Source organism: Prunus mume, linkage group LG6 (assembly GCF_029339155.1).
Source record: "Prunus mume cultivar Tortuosa linkage group LG6, ASM2933915v1, whole genome shotgun sequence".
Classification (NCBI taxonomy): Eukaryota; Viridiplantae; Streptophyta; class Magnoliopsida; order Rosales; family Rosaceae; genus Prunus; species Prunus mume.
Window position 1 is genome coordinate 13,161,600 of NC_142703.1, and position 21,140 is coordinate 13,182,739.

A 21,140-nucleotide genomic window follows, 5' to 3' on the forward strand; every position below is an offset into this window, starting at 1 on the left:
GAATTTGATTGAGGTGATAATTGCAAGCTCATGTTTCCCACCAAAAGATAAGATAAAATTAGTGTTGTATGGTGAGTATGTAACCACAAGAAGAACCAGCTAGCACCAATTGCAATCTGCCAGCTGACACACTTGGATAGTTGATTTTATCATTCTTTCACGCTTGCTTTAGAAATAGAGAGAATATATATATATATATATATATATATATATATGTATATGCAAACAGAACCTTCCCATATTTCAGGTTGTGTGAATGTAAACCTTTGCAGCCTGAAGTGGGATTGAATTTATGTTCTCTTTCTTTTTCATCTTTTTCCGTACTTGCATGCGGCACACATTTTCCTTCAAAGTTGATAATAGCTGGTCTGGTCCCAAATCAAGGGTACATATGTCTGTTCAGATTATCAGAAACGAACTACCAACGTGTGTCACATGGTGGATCGAGCAATGCAATTCACACTCGAAGCTCTTTTGACAAGTTATTTTGAAGTCTTTTTATATGTTGGGCCCTACTATCGTTTATTCTTTTAATATGACCCCCATTTTTTAAAAAAGATGTAATAAAAATAAAAATAAAATGTTATATGATATTTCGGTTGAATATTAAAAATTTATAAAGCGTCAAATTGCTAAATAGGTCATCAAATCCGAATTTAACATTTTGCATTTGACCTCACTCTTAGAGATGATATTGTGATGAACTCTTACTTTTGACCTTCTATCTATGGAACTAAAATTATCCAATTTGTGGACAGTTATCTATGATTTAAAGCTATATCTTTTTTAGTTCCCAACATAACCATGGACTATATGAAGTTTCGAGTATTATTGTCACATACCCAACAAGCTATAATGATTCTAATATTATGTACACTATTCTAGGTTAATACTCTTTATAGAGGACTGCAATTTTTACTTGTTTTGAGTATTTGATTATTGGTTAGAGCAACTTTCTCCCACGATTTTTGTCATTTCATGTCCACATGGAAGTTTTAAGCAATTATAGTATAACAACATGATCGCATGCTACATAATTAGGCATGTACAGTTTATTTCACTACTACAAAATTGCTCTAAAGACACATTTTATAGAGCACAAAAGAAGTATCATGTCTTTTTCAACTTCATTTAGCACAAAAATGTCTTAAACATACACATGTAGAATAGACAAGGTGAGCAAAAAACCCTAGCAGAGAAAAAAACCCTCATAGAGCCGTTTTCACTTTGAGGGGGGGGAGGAGGCCCTTGTTCTTCATCTCCCCTCCCCTCTTTCTCTTTCTCTTCCTCCCTCTCTTCTCCAGAGACAAATGGTTTTCTCTCATAGGCGATTGTGATTTGTTCTGATTTTCCTCCAACCATCATAGGCGATTGCGTTTCAGCGTTGGATCTCTACCTGCGTTTTGACGTCGGATCTCTACCACCATCTTTTTTGTGGTTTCTTTTTGTTCGGAATAAGTCACAGAGACTCTGTAGGTTCTCTGTGAATTTTCACATCTCCTTTTGTGAGAGCTTTTCACATCTCCTTTGTGAGAGCTTTTTATCTCTCTTTTGTGAGAGTTTTATTTGTATTGTTATGGCTTGATTTTTTCAAGCTTTGTCTATTTTTGATTATTCTGAGTTTGCAATCTTAGTTGGGATGCCTATGCTATAGTTTATTCGATCCTGCGTGATCGTTAGTGGAGGCGCACCATTGTCTTAATTTTGTTGTTCGACCGCTCCGTTATTGTAATCGCCCTTTGTGGCTAGTTTGTTTTGGCCCTTGTGACTAATGACTTTTTTGGTTGAATTATGAATGCAATCCTAGAATTTCTCAAAAAAAAAAAACATGTCTATTACACATAAAACACTGTAGGTTTGTGTCTAAGACGAGTACAAAAAGAATCTATTTGTGCCCATTGAAATTTGGACACGAGATTTGTGCCTAATATCCATGTCAATATAACCCCTTTATTATGTCACTTCACTGTGAGTAATAAGTGAGGCTATGAAATTATTATTATTATTTGAAAGCACGATTAATTGTGCTTTTCACAGGGCACGAAAATACTTTCGTTTTCTCCATAACCATATTTTTAGAAACTGAAAACCAGCCTCCTTATTCTCATTCTACTTTGATTTTCATTTGTCTCTCTGCTCCCCCATCTTCCTTAGACTCCCCGCCGACCTCCCCAACCCCAGCAGCCCACAACCCACCAATTTTCCCCACCCCCACCCAACCCCAGTCCTCTGAAGCCCAACTGTAGCCGCACCTAACCCAGCCATCTCCACCTTTATGCACCTGTAGTTGGACCCCACCCACCCAACCCACGTTTCAGATTCACGACTGTGAGATCGTGAGTGGCAGGCCTCGAATTTGGGGTGTTAGAGGTTGCAATTTGAACATTGATGATGGGTGTCTAGAGAAGATTTGGAGGGAGATAGAGGGAGAGAATTAACTAAGCGGAGCCAATGGTGGTAGGGCTCGGGTGGGTTTTAAGGCTGGGATCTTAAAATTGGGCCTGGGCTGAGGTTGGGTGCGAGAGCAGATTTTGGACGAGAGAGAGAGAGAGAGAGAGAGAGAGAGAGAGAGAGAGAGAGAGATGAGGTGGAGATGGTAGAGAGAGATGTGGAGGAGAGAGAGGAAGTGACGGTGGTTTAGATGGTGGACAGACACAAGGTGGTGGTGGTGGTGGTTTTTGAGAAAGAGTGAGACAATAGGTGGCGGTGGAGAGAGAATAGGTTATTTATATTTTTATTTTTAACAATCAATTTTTTTTTTTTCAGAAATAAATATTTTGGACACAAATTAATAATTAATGTGCATATACAAAAGTCAAATCAGAAGCAACAACCATTGTAGTAAGATCAATGTCACATTTGTGCTAAAAAATAATGAGTTTAGAGCATGAAAAAGAAAAATCGTGCTTTATGGGCAATAGAAACTCCTACAAACTAAACCGACCAATAAATCGTGCTTTATGAGCAATGAAAACTCCTACAAAGCGAACCGACCTATCAATCGTGTCTTCTCCTACAGAACAAACCAACCAATTTATTGCAATTGCACTATGACTATTAACCTAGAATAAGAATAACTGTGCAAAGTGCTCAAAAAGTAATGGTGCCCAAAGCCTGATTTTGTAGTAGAGTTTCCTATAAAAGGAACAACAATAGAAAACATAACCCACGTCTACTTGCCTCAACATTATCATGGACAATTTTTATCATAAAAACATCATGGACAATTGGTCCAAATATGAGTTGATATTATGTAACGAGTCGTGACTAAAGGCCAAGTACCTTGTCGCGCAAGTCTGGTTTTAAAGAATAGAAGTTTGTATGACAATTTACTACGTATATTGATAGTAAGTACTAATACTATGATCACAGAGATTGGACCACTATTTCTAGAACAAGGCAATGTTTATGACAACTTAAGATTGGACCACCTTATTTTAAAACAAGAATCTTGTGATTGTTTCTAGTAGTTATACGAATACACCTAGGATGTAACCTAGCCCTATGGTCCAAAAGTACAGTTCCATTCAATGAAATTTTTGTTCTTCCATATGATCTAACCTCACTCAAAGGCCACCTTGTTAAACCAAGTTCTACTATTGCAACTTTCTATGATATCAATTAATATGGTGCAAGATCAGTTTTTTTTTAGGGCGACACATAATATGGTAATCTAAATAAATGATGTTCACGGTGAATTGAAATATAAATAAATAAAACATTACCACATTAGTTGAGATTGAAATTTTTTTTATTATTACTCAAAAATCTGTGATTGGTGTATCTCAAAAATAAAAATAAAAATATGTAATTTGATGATGTGTGGTTTCCTAACTGCAGATTTATGAGTTGTGGGGTTCCTGGTCACTGTATGTGTCGCAACTGAAAAAATTTCAATGTCAAAACCGGAAGAAAAAAAGTGTCCCAAGACACACAAAATCATACTTTTTCCTTATTAATTAGAGTTATCATAGACGACAAGTTGTTTGTACATTATTGTAGTCTTTCCACATTAAAAAAAATAAAATAAAAAATAAAAAATTTGGTCGAATTCTTTCCACATAATTTAGGTAGATTTATTTCACATAAGAATTAGTGATTTGTGGGTTGTGGTTAAGAAGTTAGAGAAATAATAGGTATAGTATTAGTGAGAGTGGAAGGGTGAAGGTTTAATGATATTTTGTGAGTGCCCGAGAAATTGAAATTTTTATACAAACGTAACGAAGCCCATTATAGTAAATTGTTATTATATTTTTAAAACAACATTAATGGGTGTCCAAAGACGAGATTGGAGTGTAAACAGAGTTCCTTAAATTTTTAAGCACAACTGATTTTCCTCGGAATTAAGTGCCAACTGTGCTTTCTTTCCATCAAACGCCCAACTGCACTTCTTACTGATGATGTTTAATTCGGCCATATGTAAGATATGATGGTCATTAGCTTGATAAAAAATTTAGCCAGTAACTCGTATTTCGAACAACATTACAAGAAATGTGTTTACATATCATAATTTGCAAGGGCTTATAACTTTAGTAGCTGAGTACTTAACCTTGTACTAAAGTTTGAATCTCGGCCTCAATGAGGTCAATATGTCTCTAGAATTTTGAAAAAATAAAAACATAATTATAGTTTAAGCTAAACATAGAAGCAAGCTTAACACATGTAAGACAAACATATCCCGAGAGGTCAATATGTCTCTAGAATTTTGAAAAAATAAAAACATAATTATAGTTTAAGCTAAACATAGAAGCAAGCTTAACACATGTAAGACAAACATATCACTTGCAATCTCAATTAGTTCTAATTTCACTGCACCTTAGGAAATGTTTGATGAGTTTTTTTATTATATATATATATATATATATATTAAGATACAGACCAAGCTCAGTAATGCCTCACTACCACAGTGTACTCTACAATAGAACATTAGTCTCATTGAAGAAAATGCATTTAAGCTTGCAAAACCCTCTAGCCATCCTAAACTTCCCCCGGCCACTAACCACCGTGAACTCCCGATCAACGTCCCTTACCAGGTTCCTCAAAAGCACAGATGGAGCTGCTATTGAACTTGCCACTAGTAAATCCAAAGTCAAGGTAAGCCACAAGCATTAGCTCATGCTTACCTGCGGACACATATACACCTCTAGAGTTGCCAATGACCTTGATTTCGGGTCACATCCCTCTGTCAATGGGGTCATCCACAACCCAAACCGTGCAAACGGGGTGTGCAAGGTATTATTGGGTGCCATTGGGTCGGACCACACAGATCGCGCTAGGGTTGATGCCCCCAGGAGTGCCATGCAAGAAAAAATGGAGAACAACGGACAGTCTCCTTCTCAAATATGTATGTGTGTTAAGGAATTTGCTAAGTGGTTATGAAAAAGCAAGGGCATTGTAAGCATGCACGCAATTAGAGCCCAAAAGCAAAGAACTTGTACCTGCTTGACCGTGAGCTTCATTTTGCTCTGCTTTAATTTTGTGGCCTTGGCAAGAGAACCGTGGGTTTTTCTTTTTATACGCATGGTGTTGACTAAACAACATTAGTTTTGATCAGTACGTAGAAAGCCATTCAATATTATTTGATTGAAATGGACAGAAGCTCAATCAATTCTCAACAGACGTTCATAAGATGGAGAAATTATAAAATACCACATAGTATGGTCACGTAATAGATCTTGTACACGTGTTATAATATGGATGGAACATGGTTTATTTTCCCTATTTTAGGAATGACATGGTTTATGGTCATAGTTTCTTTCTCTTGTGGGATTTGTGTGACCATTCATATATAACCTTACCAGACAAAATCTGGTTTCTGTCGGCAGATATGATTGAAGATTTGATATTGATGAGGAACAAACCTTAATCAATTGAAGATTTGAAAATGATGACGAACAAACCTTAATCAATTGAAGATTTGATTGATGACGGACAAACCTTATAAATCATAAATTATGTTAATTAGTTAAATAAAAAAGAAAAATATAGATAAACTACAAATTCATATAAGAAATACAAGAATGGAACTGTTTAAATATCGTAACTTGGAAGACCTTATAGCTTTAGTAGTAGAGCACTTATAACCACGCACTCATAACTAAAGTTCGACTCTAGGCCTCCCTCTCTTTAGAATCAAAAATACATAATCATAGTTTAAGCTAAACATAGAAGCAAACTTAACACAGTCTAATACAATTTAGATTTAAAATAGAAATCACTTGCAAGCAGTAAATTTGCAAGGGACTCTCCCATAACCTGAATTGGCCCTGATGAAGCGCAAGGCTGTAAAGAGGACGTTTCTGTTGGAGCCCATCAAGCCATAATTAAAATGCTGGACCACAGCAATTGAATTGTAAGGAAATTGAAGACTATTGTAGGAGTTGAGAAATGCAGTGATCCCTTCCCTCAGGAGAGTCCTGTAAGGTTCTCCTCTTCCTTGTAGGCCTTGCACTAATGTCAGGTCAGTCCCGTATCTCCTGGCCGCCGCCAATCCAAAAACAACGGCCACCTTTGTGTCCGGGCTCACTGCTCTCCAGTAGCATTTGTGCTCTGGCAATGTCCACTGCCTGAAAAAACACAACCCCATCAAATGGTCAGAAAGAAAAAAATCGTTGAATTCAAACTTGGAACCTCTTTTCACACTGAAAAGAGAAATATCGTTAAACCAAGAGTTGGTTGGTAAGTAGAAAAACAGTTTGGGGTACACCATAATAGATCATACTAGACTCTATGGTATTTTATGGAGAAAACAATTTTTACTCACCACACTCAAAGTAGGTAACCAACAACTTAAGACTCTACAAAGCAAACCACAGTAAATAACTTACTGATGAGGGCATGCTGTAGCTTCCAAGAAGGGCACTGGTGGCATTGGAGGCAATGAGGGCAGTGGAGGCAATGGAGGCAGTGGAGGCAATGGAGGCAATGGAGGCAATGGAGGCAGTTTTGGAAGAGGGGGAAACCTAAAAGGCGGAGGGCTGGCCGGTGTTACTGGGTTAGGCAGAGGCCTAGCTGGTGTCGGCCGGGCAGGAGCCACCGGATTAGCTGACCTTGGGCAAAATGACATAGGCTGAGCAGGCTGAGTGAGCAAAGAGTCCACAGCATACATCGCCATGTCAAATATCCTAAAGATAAGTCTAAGGCTTTGAGCAGGGCCAGCACTAATCCCACAGCCATTTGAGCCTTGCCCTGTGCTTGAAACCTGAGCAAAACAGCCACTCAAATCTGGCGTGCCATCAAACTTGACAGCATAGTTTCCAAACCAATTTGTTGTTTCTTCCCTTGACATTGTGATTTGCCCATTGCTGTCACTGCAAGCCACTTGTACTTTAACACCTGCAAAATACAAAAGCATATGAATTTACAATTGAGAGTGTTAATAGAGAATGTGATTAGTACTAATTAATTAGAGATTATGGATCTCACCATTGATGGGATAATCAAAGAAGGATCTTTCACCATCTTTGCATTGGTCACAGAAGACTGTGCCACTGACCACGGTATCTGCCTGAGCTCCATCAATGGCTGCAGCCAAAATGAGAAGTGCTGCCAAAATGAACTTTTCTAGCCAATCCATGGGCATTGGACTAAATGAAAATGCAAAGAAAGAGAGAGTAAAGAATAAAGAAGAGGGTTTGGTGTAAAAATAAGAATGTGATGAACACCCAGAAGAAGCAAATTAATACAGAGTATGGTAAAGTAATGCTTACATTCAACTCTCAACTACCTGCCTTTATGGGGTGTGGAGAACACCATTTTAAAACCAGAGGTGCATTTAAGGCTGGTGCTAATAGCCTAATATTCTTGGTTTCATTAGAACTAATTTTGAAATCACAGGTGTTATGATCCAACAATTAATTGTTTGAAGTTGATGCATACGTACGGAGTATCATGTGATTAGAGAGATCAACACAATAGTGTATACACACCGTAACATGTTATTTCATCCACGGCCGTAGATATAACTGCAGGGCAGGAGTTTTTAGTTTTAGAATAATTTTGTCACGCAAACACAGACTCTGGACATGAGTAGTGCCTATCCCAAGATTTTGAAGGCAAGAAGTCCATATGTTGCCATTATTGGAGACGTGGGTCGGTTTGTAGCCAAAAAACATGACTTCAAGGCTTCAAGGTTTTGCTGGTGGGGGGTAATAGTTGGCCGTCAAAGCAGCAAAGGCATTGATGAGGAAGGCCTATAAGGAGATAGAGCTTCACGATGTGCAAAGACAGAGAAATAAGTAAGGGCTTCTCTTTAATGCTCTTCAACTACACCTCACACATGTCTGCAAACCTCTTTCTCGTGCCCATACTTACTCAAAAATTGATGTATTTGTCTAATGACATATTGCTAGGCTAGGCACACGCTGAAGGTGAACTTTTGTTTTCTGTAGTGTAATCTAACCTCTTCGAGCATGGCTAAGGCCAGCCTTGAGTCTAATATATATATATTTTTTTCCTTTTTAACAAGTCGGTATTCTAATTTAAACTAATTAAGAGAGGAAGATTCAAACTCAGATTAAGAGAGTGAACTTAAAATATTGCCCCATGATGATGAACCAAACTCCATACCAGTGTAACATGGACCTGCATTGTTGTTGTAGCATGGCAGAGCAACTGTAGCAGTGAGTGCCCACTTGGCACTAAAAGCACTTATGCCGGTAGCGCTTTAGCAGTTACAAAAGCACTCCCTAACGACCCTAGTTTTGGTTGGCTCACAGCCAATTCCCTTGCCGTCCTTCTGTGGATAAAATCTGTACAACTGGTGACATCAACAGTCAACTGTGCAATTTTCGTTACTTTGTGGGGGAAAATCTACCCTATTACTATTATACGACTGAAGGCATTCAAGAATCTCTCATAAGTCATCAGAATTGCAACTTCTGCATTGTTTCTTTAGCATAAAACTGAAAACTAAGCCTTTGCAATATGTTTTCTCGTCTCTTTTTTTGGCCAAAACAATTACAACATCAATTACTCGCAACAAAATTTTGAACCTATAGCAGAATAATGCATGCTAAAAATGATTCAATCAGAAGTCTACTTGCTTACAAATATGATTCATTCTATAAATTAGTAACTTGAAACTAAAGGCAACTCTAATTCCAGTTCAGCCAATTCTGACCCTTACCCTAAGTCATAAAAAAGTTAAAACATCAGCAAACCCTATACTGTAAATAACCGAAAAATGTACACATTCAGCAAAATTCAATCGATCACACGACCAGAAATACATAAATTTATGCAGCATTTCATGTTAAAACACAAAATAAATTATCCAGAGAACATAGGCAGAAACATGAAGCATCAAATGCACAACATACCAAAATCTTCAACCATGAAATGTGTGAACCAGAATTTAAGGATCAAAAATAATAATTAGAGTTAAAGTATTTCTCAATCTTAAATACAACATACAAACAAAGCCCTACGGGAAAAACTAGTATAGCTATTTAAAATCCTACAAAAATTGTCTCAAGTTCAATGTATTACAGTCGCAGAAAAGAACACAAATCATTGAAACTGAAAATTCAACAGCCTCATGGATCCAACAGCTCAACTTAAAATCTTTTCCCATGGCTTACACCAAACTTGTAAAACGCCTCTTCAATTCTCATCAGCATGCCCGTCAACATGACTGTCAACATGCTCATCAACATGGCCATTCTCTGGTTCCACAGAACTGCTCCTACTCTCATTTTCCTCAGCACTGCACCGAAAGAAAACTATTAGTTTCAGAGTTTTAACGAACCCTGAAAATAGCAACAAATAGTTGAAAGCACGTCTAATCACACACATTACAAGTTACTAACCCCCTAAAAACTAAAAGAGAAATCCATGGTTACATGAACCTTTAACTTTAAATGGCTCCATTCAAGTCAGGTAGATCCTTCTAGTCCAATATTCATATTTAACACATACTTACATAAAACAACTTTTTTTCCTTGTGCAGAAGCCAGGGTTAGGGATAGTAGTAGTATGTGTCAAACAGCAGAAGGGAAAATTGCAAAAACATCTAAAGATGAATGGGTAGCCTTCAGAATATCACAAGGTTAGGGTTGAAAATGAAAGAGGAGGGTGTTTTATCAAACAAATTAGAAATATATTACCCAAGGGCAAAAATAAAGAGATCGCAGTGCCACCAATTTAAACTTGTCTATGTGTGCACATGAGAAGATAAGAGGGCAAAACAAAGACAGCATAAAAAATCGTCAAAAGTGACTTGCAATTCATCATAGCACCAAGTATTTCGTAAAACTCGACCTATCAACAAGATAACAAGTAATGCTCGGCAAAGTGAATTTCTTTTTAATACAGAAAACTCAAGAAGCTTCCTTTTGGACACAAATGTAAACCATCAATGCTCAGCATCTCCCCCACAAGGTTGACAAACCCCTTATGAAAAGGTTAAACCGAAAGACACGCACATACATACATACAACCAATATGCTAATTCACTGTTCCATCAAGCAAACTTTCCTATAACTAACTGAAACCAATTCTATCAACAATGCATCTTTCCAATTAACATAGCTAAGAAAATCCATGCAATCAAGTTCAACATAGAAATATCAAAAGCATCAGACTTTACAACTAAGCATTCTAATTACTAGCGATTGATATACCCAATCAATCAATCATATGACTGAAACAACAAACCTCTGGGGACGAGCATCTGCCACATCAGGCTTCCTCCAAGCTCTCTCAGTTCGATCACCGGCGCGCCCATTTCCTATCCCAAAACTCCTCTTCCCAAACGAGGGCGAGTGGTCTCTCTCAGCCACCTCCTTAATCTTCACCGACTCGAGCTCCTCATCAATCTTCTTCCAGTCCTTCCCCTTCTCTGCCAACACCTCCTCTCTTGGCCTCGCCTCACCAAACGGGTTTGACCCCTTGGGCTTCGGTACCGTCGTCGACCCAGGTGAGGTCTCGTTGCTCACAGGCAGTGTCCTCGGCTGCAAATTGAGCCTCGGCCTTCCAGTACCCTCATTCAGACCACCATTACTCTCCTCCTTCTTCTTCCCCCAAACCTCAGAATCCGCACCACCACCATTGGATACGAACCCAACTCTTCTTTCTCGATCAAAACCAGACCCACCATTACTCTCCTCCTTCTTCCTCCCCCAATTATCAGAATCAGCACCTCCATCAGATGTGAACCCCACTTTCCTCTCCCGATCGAACCCACCGGAAGCACCGAATCTCCGTCCCTCAGACGACACAGAGCTCTTATTGGATACCCAACTGTCCGATTCATCAGCCTTCGACTGTGACCCACCAAAGAAACTACCTCCTGCTCCTCTCTCCCTCCTCTCAAACCCATTTCCCACCGTCGATTTCTTCGCAGCGCCCCAATCATCAATCTCGTCCGCCCTGGAAGGCCCATCGCGGTTCGATTCCTTCCCAAATCCACCTTCCCTCCTCTGTCCCGAACCCCACTTCGAATCCGACGACTCTTCGCCGTTGGAAAACCTGCTGTTTCCTCGATCAGACCCATAGGACCTGAACCCGCCGCCGAGCCGATTCCTGTCGAGCTCCTCGGCGGTTCGCTCGCGCGGACCGGTCGGGAGATGCATGCGGTCCTGGTGGGTGAGACCCTCGGGCTGGGCCACGGGCTTGGGCGCGCCGAAGGCCGTGAACTCGGCGAGGGAGACTTTCTGGCCCTTGTTCTTCTTCTTGGGCTTGGCGGTGGCGGCTACAGACAAAGATGGGTAGTCGGCGGAGGGCGGCTCAACGACGTGTCGTGCGTTTTGGGTTTCTTGTTCGAGCTCAGCGTCCTGCTCTTCGGCGGCGAGGGCCCAAGCGCCAGGTTTGGCCCAAGGAGACACTGTTGCCGCCATGGTTGTTGTTACTGTGTGCTGCGATGAAAAGGTCTCTCCTTTGTTTTTGCGCAAAGGATGGATTTTTTGGCGAAGCGTTGCGTTGTTGAGAAGCGAAGAGGGGGTTACGAATATATAGGGTAGGGAAGAGAATTTGATCCGACGGTGGAGATTGAAGTTTATGATTTTCCTTATCAGAGAGAGAATCTCTCTTTTTTCTCTTTTTTGATCTGGAGAGGGAATCTGACCTTTTTTTTTTTTTTTTTCAATAATGATTTTGAGGAACTCTAAACCCTTACTAATTACCAATAGTAAATCAGTTATAGAGGAGTTATAATTGCAGTAAGAAATGAGTTAGAATTAGACTAGGCAATTTTGAATAGTAAAAAATGTGTTAGAATTAAGCTGGGGATTTCAATGTAACTTCGACTTTTTAGAGATAAGAAAACTTAAGAAATGAATTAGAATTATGATACGAAATAGCTATTCAAGAAAGATGAATGGGATTTTCATTTTCAACTTTTAGACAACTTCATATCCATAAAAACAAAAACAACAAGAAAAAGGTTAGCTTTCAGTAATTATCCATCCAAACCAAATTATTAATAAATCTCTCAATCTTAAAACGGCTTTATTTTATAGCATCATCAGAGATCATATTACGTTATGAACTCATGACTTCTAGAATCTTAAGGGGGTGTATCCAATTCTAACTTTCAAAGACTTTTCCCAATAAAAGGAATTTCACGTTCTTTAATTTTGAAATTATCTTGTAATTAAACTATTTATTATTTCTTTTCTGGCTAAGCAATTTGGAAGATTTCATCGCTTAAATAATAAAATATTGCATAATCTGCACATTCGAGTTAAATTTTGAACATCCTGGCTAAAAAATAAAGGTTAAATTTTGACCATGGAAGAAAGATTATATGAATCATATAATTTATGGTTTACTGTGTAATAAAGTGTACAGTTCATTTGCCATTATAACAACAGAATTCATTGACAGGAAAAGCAAAAACTCAAGAGTTAAATACAAGATATACAATTCCCAAGCAGTATTTGCCCATTAATTGGCAAATATACCTCAGCTGTGTGTTCTATGATCTATCAATGCCAATATGAACTGAACATTTTCTTAACCAAGGAAAAAAGGACTAATACAAACTAGAAAGACATCTATAAGAAAAAATATATACAAACTAGAAAGAAAAAGAAAGAATCAAACTGAATCAGATATCAAGAAGAATCATGCACGAAAACTAGTGAACGAGAAGCCGAGCATTGATATGTACAGATGCCATCAGCAGCCATGGAGAGACTGAGCATTGCCAAGATCACAACAAATATCTCTACGCACTGGTATTGATACAGAACTGCAGCCCCATTCCTGAGCTGAGGCTGATTCAGAACTTAGCATTGAGAGTGGTGCCACACCTCACACTTCAATTTAATTTGAGCATCCAGTTGAGGGTCGCATCCGCTGGCTGGTGAAGAAAGGCACATAAAAAGTAACTTTTGCAATCTGCTAAAAGCCCCAGGGTCTGTCTAGAAGAAACCGGGAGCTCCCAACACTACAAACACTACTCAAAGGGAGGCTATTGGCACCCAACACATTGCTACAACCTGTCCCTAAAAAAATTCATTTACTTTTTCATTATATCCCATATCATTTCATATCCTAAAAGAAGAAAGAATTTATAATAAAAAAGACTAGCTATGGCTGGTCTTATGCCACGGAAATGTCCAACTGGGGGAGGGGAGGGGAGGCCAATTTTTTTTTAAAAAATGAATAGGAGTAAACGGGTATTTGGAAGGTGTAATGAGCAATGTGCTAGATGCCCATAGACTCACCCCTACTCAAAATGATTGTTGCAGTGCAGCTTCATTGCTGGGGATTTCATTCTCCAAGATGATTGTTGCAGGGTTACGGTTCAGGATAATCTGAATTGTGTAAGGTGAGCAAACGTTCATCTTCAGAGCCCTTCATTGAATCTCTAATGTACCATGTTACAGTTCCTGCTATGAAAAGAAAAACTACTATAAGCAGCCATAAGCAAAGATAGTAAATGTTAGAGCCAACTGTAAGTGTAAATATGCCCCTCAGTCTAACCAATATTTAATGATGGGATTGCAACTGAGTAGTATCCTGATCAAGAGGAAAATGAATGTCTCGGATCATTGGGATCAAATTTAACATGCATCTGTTTTATTCTCAATCATCTTATAAGAATTTTCAATTGTCATGTTGATCTGAATTTAAAGGAGATAATAAAAATCCCAAATCCCAGATAATAGAATTATGCAAAGTCCATGTATACCTTGTGTAGATGATTCCTCATTTTTGGTTGCATGGAGTATGATAGTTCCTGACAGAACAGTGATGAATCCACATATTTCAGAGGCTATGCTGCTTGCATCCTGACCAGACCAATCCTGTATTGAACATAGAAAACAACATGAAATTCAGAATCCCATGTCTTTGTAATTGCATGAAAACAACCAATAAAGGCATCAGAAGAAAACCACAGTATATAGATCAAGCAATCTACCTTGAACATTATTACACTAGCAATAATGGTCAGAGTTGTGAACATCACATAATATACTGGGGCAACAATTGCTGCATTGAATGTATCCAAAGCCTGAAACAAAGCGGCCATGAACTTGAATGATGTGAGATTCAGCAGGTAATTATTATAATTTGAAGTCCATGAAAGTCTGAGTTAAAAGATGGCTGAATTGAAGTACTAACAAGATTACTGTCCAAGCAGCACGTGATACTTAAAGTTCAATTTTTCAATAAAGTAGACCAACTTAAACTTACTTTCCAATTTCAATAACTAAATTTTCAGATTTTGAGAAATTTCCAAACTTATTACAATGGAAATCCTGTGTGCTTGAGATTTGATATAGTGTTATTATATTTACAAGTTATATGACAGAGGCAGAATGCATTACTGTCCCCTCCTTTATATGCCAGGAACACATTGGAGTCAATATGTAACAAATGGACAAATCAGGATCTGAGAAACCAAATGCTGAATATGCATTGCAGGTGGAGCACAGATTTTTAGCACAAAATGGCTAGTCAGCACATAAAATGCCAATGATGATAGTCTCGGAGGAATAGACCAAAATTAATAGCGCAATACTGACCTTGTTGAGGTAATTCAACTGTGTAACTACGCAGATTACTGCAACAGTCAGAAAAAACCATGTCTGAGGATAGGCTATCTGACTTACTCCCTCAAGAGTTAGCTTCATTGCAATTCCAATGGCCTTTATGCTTACAACCTGAAGTAGCACAGCAGAGATACACAGCTAAACACCTAACAATTTGAACACATAAGACATAGAGGAACAAAGTGCCTATTTGTACTTGGCAAACTAGAAAATCATAGTTACCGTAAGTGAACCCATCAAGGAACAGATTCCCAAGTAGACTAGTATATTTGTTTGCCCATAGTGAGGTTCAAAATGCAAAACCAAAGTTAACACTAGGGAAAGTGTAGCAGCAACGTAAACCAGAAAAGCTGTGGAAAAAAAAAAAAAAAAAAGTAATATTTCAGGACAACACAATGAAGGTTCTATGGCAAGTAGCATTGAAGAAGAAGAAGAAATATGAGGTTTAAAGTCATGAACCTGGTTGGGTCGCTAGAACCCAGATTTCCTGTACAGAATTTAGAGTATGCTCTTGAGGTGCATGGATCACAATTACCACTGATCCCACGATGCAGGTAACACATCCCACAATACCCATTTTCTGTATTCGTTCCTTCAACAAGAAGTGAGCCAAAACAGCACTAGACAAATCCAACAAACATGCAAGTTGGTAACAAAAGCTTTTAAACAATACCTTGTTTTTATCAGAAATCAGCAATGAAATTAACTCAGACAGAAGTGCATTTACCTGACTATTATACTCAGTGCACCAAGTGGGGTTACAAGAACTGCTGGAGCATATACATAAGCCACAAAATTGGCAACCTCTCCACCAATCACTACCCAGTTGAAAAAATTCAAAACCAAATATCAATAACTCACACGTACTTATCACTTCAGTCACATACATTTTCTGTAGAGAAAGAGAGAGCTGTACTTACTGGTGATCATGCCCGCCCACCACAGTGGCTCTAGTAAGTAAGTATAACCACCAACTCCTGCACAACTCAAAAGACACAGATTTTCAATTACCCAAATCAAAGATGTACTACAAATCAATCACATGGAAACTTATTAAATAATCAAAAAACAATCAAAACCATGAATTAGCAGTTTGGATTCTGGAACCTATCAATCATCAAACACATAATTAAATTTCAAAAATTGAATCTTTTGGTTAAATCTTTGTAATTAACTCCAATTTCCGACCTCCACCATCCAAAAAAGGGAAATGCTAATGTGCCAATGGCATTGACATTGAAAATAAACTAAAAGAATATAACCCAGAATTCATGTAAGAGTAAAAATGACCTGCTCGAGTACCGGCAGCTCCAGCGCGCTTGAGACCCTTCTTCTTCAAGATGAAGCTCGCGCCTATGAAGGCGCTCGACGCCATCGCTAATATCAGCCCCTTCGTATTCTCTGACACCCCCATCTCTCTCTCTCTCTCTCTCTCTCTCTCTCTCTAGAATTTCGAATTCCCGCCAACCAGAGTTGAACAAGTTGTACCTCTCTCCCTCTCTGTAAATTGCAATACACCCTCTGAAGCTTTCAGAGAGAGAGAGAGTCTCTCTCAACGCGAAGAAACACGCTTGAGACCGTCGTCTAGTCGGAAGCTTCCCGTGGCAGTACGGACGGAGGTAACAATCCAGTGCTTCGCGCGCTCGCTACACCAACGTGCGGGATCTGATTCTATTGGCTATGGTTTTCTACTTTTCTTGAAATGACGATAGTACCCTTAGCTCATTTGGAGGGTGCCACGTAGGCAACAACGTAGATTGGATTCTCTGTTGCTGTTGTTACAGTTGAGTCACGTGGAATCAGCTGGATGACAGCTTATGCGCCAAAGATTGCCCTGGAGTTTGGACTTTTACTTTTCTTTGTAACTTTTTCTGGTTCTGTTTGGACGCTAGGAAAATTGAAAGTGGGAAAGTTTTAAATAAAATATAAAATATAAAATTGGCACCACGTCATGTCTGGAAAAATCAGGGCGTTTATGCTAAATAGCCATTTTTCATGACTTTTATTCTATGATAGCTTCTGACTCATACAATGTCTCTTTGTTATCCGTATAGTTTCCTATTTATTGTCCCTATAGTAACCTCTTTAATACAAAACGGGCAATTTTAGAAAAAAATTTATGAAAAATGACTATTTTAACTAATTTCGCGAAAAAAAAGAATGATGGATGATCTTATCTGCGTCAAGAAATTAGTATTATGGGATTTGCAAATATACTCTGCTATGGATAGTAATTTGGTTTATATACTAATGAATTGGATATGATAGATTTCATTCCTAAACCAAAAATTTAAAGAAAAACATTTAAAACAAAGCAGAATTTTCAATCTAAAGAATTTTATTTTACATTTGCATTACATAGTTGATCAGTTATAAAAAGTGTTACTCATGCGCTCTTGTAACTCTCACATTATCAATGGAGGTATACTATATTTGGAAATAGATTTTTGTAGAAATGTCACATGAAATTATACCTTAGTTTCAATTTGTCACTTTAAAGAAAATTTTAAGAGAAATGTCACATTAATTTTTCAAAATCCATGATTTGTTATCTGACTTTAACACCATCTAATTTTTCATACATTTTAAAGGGTATTTCAGTCTTTCTATTTTCAAGAGTATTTAAAATAGAAAAATAATTATTTTAAAAATTGTATTTTAAAAAAATCTCACCTTCCCCCATCCCATATGGGGCACGGCTCTGACCAACCCCGCCCACCTTGAAATCCATTCCCCCTTCCCTCTTTACAGCCCCTTCCTCCTTCTTCTCAACCATGGAACACCTACCCTCCACACACAAATCCAACTCCACCTTTTCTTATTGTTTTTTCTTTTTGATATTTTTCCATTTGTATATTGAAAATTTGTTGATACAAATTTGTTGATGGAGAGAGAGAGAGAGAGAGAGAGAGAGAGAGAAGTGGGGGGAGGGGGATCTTGTGCGATGTGTTTTGTGGGTAGGTGAGGTTGGGATGGGGGAGAAAGGTCTCTTTTTTCTTGAAAATAGTAAAACAAATAACACAAATAATATATTTGATTTTATGAAAAGTTGGGAAGAAAAAAAAATAACAAATTTAGATATATGCGCATCATCCCAAAATTATTTGGTTTTTTCCCCCACTTCATTTATTACAAAAAGAAGAAATTTGTAGGATGTATTGAATGGAAACTATCCATGTAATTTGTCGATGTACTTTACTGTTTGACAATTTTAAACTTATGAATAATTCCATTAAGGACAATAAGACAATGAATCAAGTGTAAATAATCGGCAGAAAGCTAATGGGGGCAAAGCCAAGGAGAAGGAAGCTTCCTAATTGTACAATGTTAGAGGAAGGTTCATTAAGATGCATCCTAAAACATTGGTTTTGCTGATACAACGTTGGAGGAAGGAACTTCTTATACAATAATAATCTATATATCTCTCTCTTCACGTGACAAATTCTTCTAGTACCTCATACCCAATATCTTCATATCTCTTAGCCTGCCAAGGCAGATGAGTTTTGTAGTTAGTTGTTTTCTTACCAGGTTTGCTGAACCTTTTTCTTTCGATTGAGGAAAGAACAGTTCTCCCATAATTTATTAATTACGCACGTAAATGCGTACATCCAGCATATGAAAAAACCTTTTCAAGTTGTGGAATGAAGATCATCCCATTGGGCCTTGGGGACTGCGTTAAGCGAACCTATAATGTAGGAAATGCTTTGTTTATGAATCCTGGAGATAGTTGGAAGATTTTGCCTCTTTGTCTAGATAATTTGGCTGTGATTTGAGTAAATGGTTCTAATGTTAAGGGAGTTTGTTACTCTAACCGAGTTAAATACTTTTTAAGTCACTACTTCATTGGCCCACTAAAGCGACTAGCAAATCAAATGAGGACGTTGAGTGTGAGAAAAACTTATGTGAAACGGGAATATCACTGTTTTGTGAGTCCAAAGATAAAACTTTTGTGAGGTTAGCCGGGCATCAAACAAACTAGATGATGAGGCGACGTGACCAAAGATTTATAGGAACGCAAAACACATACGATGACTAAACAAAATTCTTTTCTTTCTAGAACCAAAAATCTAACATTTTGGAATGAGAAGAGCATATCCTCGTGCAGAGAAAACAGAAAACGCATGCACACAAAATTCCCTTGTACAATGCCACATACGCGGCAAGTGGTGTTTCAAGAATCACAAAGGCTTTATCCACCACTATACAAATCCAAATTCTCTCTCTCTCTCTGAAAACCCGTGTAAAAAGATAGCAAACAACAAAAACCAAAACAGAAAAATCTGAGATTAAATTTTTGAGAACTTGGGAATCTAATGGACCACAAAAATAGTTGACACTATTTATTGAGATATTTAGTTATATATCCATTTTTAATACTAATAATATAGATAAATCTTACATTATTTAATTTATATAAATCAACCCAAAAAAAAATAGTTGTCCTTATTGAATTGCATTTTAATTATTAAATTACTTTAATGCCCTATTGAGTGTTTGAGATTTTTTATGAAGTTTTGAAGTTAAGTTTGTTTTAAGAAATCAATGACAGTTTTGTAATTTAAAAGAAGTTAAAAACCTTTTGTTATGTTATAAACAAACCTTAAGTGTATTTCTAAAGTCCATTTCATATAGAATTTTCTTATAATTTGAGTTCCTATATTAAGTATAATAACGAATCTCCCTTGTTCATTTCTACGAGAACCAACAAGACTAAAGGGTCTGCGTCATCCAAAAGCCAAATCGCAATTCTTATCTATCCATTTGCTTTGTTCCCTTTGCTTCTTCTCTTTCAAATTCACAAATTACACGCTTACAAAATGTACCAACAAGCCGATCAGTCCAAACCCAAGGCTGCATCAATGGGGCCTAAAATCTCAAGTGGCCCAAAAGATCCCAAAACGACTTGGCAGGAAAAATTCGGATAAATAGGTAAACTTTGACCATTCCCATTTATTGACTCTTTCTTTTACATTTGATGTTTATGTACTTTTTATCATCATCCTTAATCATTTACAATAATAAATCGAATACAAAATAAATAAATACTTTTAACCCACTTCCGACTACAAGCACAATAATATTAGAGGCATTAGGCGATTATAGAATAAAAAAATTGAAAGAAAATATAAAGAAAATAAGATAAACAATTGGAGAATAAAACCTATTTTATTTAAGGATAACAGCTCAGTTTATCACAAAATACGAGTCTCAGATCAGAAACAGCAGAGCAAATTAGACATCCCAAAAAAAAAGGAAGACGACCATAGAGATAATAATAAGGTCCATAAACCAAACCCTAATCAGACCCCAGCCTACTAAAAACCGAAATTCGAAAAAGTAAAGACAGACCGACTCATAATAACAGAGAGATAAACGACGACGTTTCCATCGTCGCCAGAGCACCGACTAAACGGAGTCGTCTAGGAGAGCTGGCCGCAGTCAGCAACCACCACTGGCCTGGAGGTCCGGCCGGAGCTCGACCCAACCTTCTCGATGTTCTTCACAACATCAAGCCCCTCGGTCACTTGACCGAACACGACGTGCTTGCCGTCGAGCCACTCGGTCTTGGCCGTGCAGACGAAGAACTGAGATCCGTTGGTCCCGGGACCAGCGTTGGCCATGGACAGAATTCCAGGTCCGGTGTGCTTCTTGACGAAGTTCTCGTCGGCGAACTTGGCGCCGTAGATCGACTCCCCTCCGGTGCCGTTTCCGGCTGTGAAGTCACCTCCCTGGCACATGAACCCCGGGATCACCCGGTGGAAGGAGGAGCCCTTGTAGTGCAGGGGCTTGCCGCTGCGGCCAACGCCCTTCTCTCCGGTGCAGAGAGCCCTGAAGTTCTCAGCGGTGCGGGGGGTGGTGTCGGCGAAGAGCTCCATGACGATGCGGCCGGCAGGCTGGCCACCGATCGTCATGTCGAAAAAGACCTTAGGGTTTGAAGCCATTGATGAGAATCTCGAGGGTTTGCTTGGATCGTTCACGAAGAGATTTGGGGAAAACGAGAGTGATGATGCTTAGGGTTTGCGATGCTTGGACGAGGTCACGAGGACGAGGGGTTTATAAAAGGGCCTCTGAGGTGAATATCTATGGCAAGTTGTTTTCAGCCGTTGGATGAAGGCACGTGGGTTGAATCTGACGGGG

The 21,140-nt window shown here is 38.4% G+C and overlaps 4 protein-coding genes across 8 annotated transcripts; all 4 read right to left on the reverse strand.

Moving 5' to 3' along the window:
* Positions 1 to 5,943: 5,943 nt before the first annotated feature.
* Positions 5,944 to 7,732, reverse strand: LOC103334998 (Pollen Ole e 1 allergen and extensin family protein). The gene is made up of 3 exons (XM_008237985.2): positions 7,426 to 7,732; positions 6,828 to 7,335; positions 5,944 to 6,566 (listed from the first exon to the last, which is right to left on the reverse strand). The coding sequence occupies exons 1-3, from the start codon at positions 7,580 to 7,582 to the stop codon at positions 6,215 to 6,217; spliced, it is 1,017 nt and encodes a 338-aa protein (XP_008236207.2). The 5' UTR covers positions 7,583 to 7,732; the 3' UTR covers positions 5,944 to 6,214.
* Positions 7,733 to 9,354: 1,622 nt separating this feature from the next.
* On the reverse strand, positions 9,355 to 11,931 carry LOC103334997 (glycine-rich protein). Its single transcript, XM_008237984.3, has 2 exons — positions 10,657 to 11,931; positions 9,355 to 9,706 (listed from the first exon to the last, which is right to left on the reverse strand). The coding sequence occupies exons 1-2, from the start codon at positions 11,835 to 11,837 to the stop codon at positions 9,604 to 9,606; spliced, it is 1,284 nt and encodes a 427-aa protein (XP_008236206.2). The 5' UTR covers positions 11,838 to 11,931; the 3' UTR covers positions 9,355 to 9,603.
* An 862-nt stretch (positions 11,932 to 12,793) lies between these two features.
* LOC103334996 (putative magnesium transporter NIPA6) lies at positions 12,794 to 16,570 on the reverse strand. Of its 5 annotated transcripts, none has more exons than XM_089054085.1 (10): positions 16,293 to 16,569; positions 15,923 to 15,979; positions 15,730 to 15,820; positions 15,462 to 15,622; positions 15,225 to 15,352; positions 14,976 to 15,113; positions 14,369 to 14,461; positions 14,138 to 14,252; positions 13,671 to 13,835; positions 12,794 to 13,442 (listed from the first exon to the last, which is right to left on the reverse strand). In XM_089054085.1, exons 1-9 carry the CDS (start codon positions 16,414 to 16,416, stop codon positions 13,744 to 13,746), a joined length of 999 nt encoding a protein of 332 aa, XP_088910211.1. In that variant the 5' UTR covers positions 16,417 to 16,569; the 3' UTR covers positions 12,794 to 13,442; positions 13,671 to 13,743. The 5 variants fall into 5 exon arrangements, with proteins under 5 accessions (XP_088910211.1, XP_088910210.1, XP_088910208.1 ...); XM_089054084.1 differs by having other exon boundaries at positions 12,794 to 13,448; XM_089054082.1 differs by having other exon boundaries at positions 12,794 to 13,448; positions 13,671 to 13,838.
* Positions 16,571 to 20,149: 3,579 nt separating this feature from the next.
* On the reverse strand, positions 20,150 to 21,044 carry LOC103334995 (peptidyl-prolyl cis-trans isomerase 2). The gene has a single exon (XM_008237981.2). The coding sequence runs from the start codon at positions 20,942 to 20,944 to the stop codon at positions 20,423 to 20,425; it is 522 nt and encodes a 173-aa protein (XP_008236203.1). The 5' UTR covers positions 20,945 to 21,044; the 3' UTR covers positions 20,150 to 20,422.
* Positions 21,045 to 21,140: the final 96 nt, after the last annotated feature.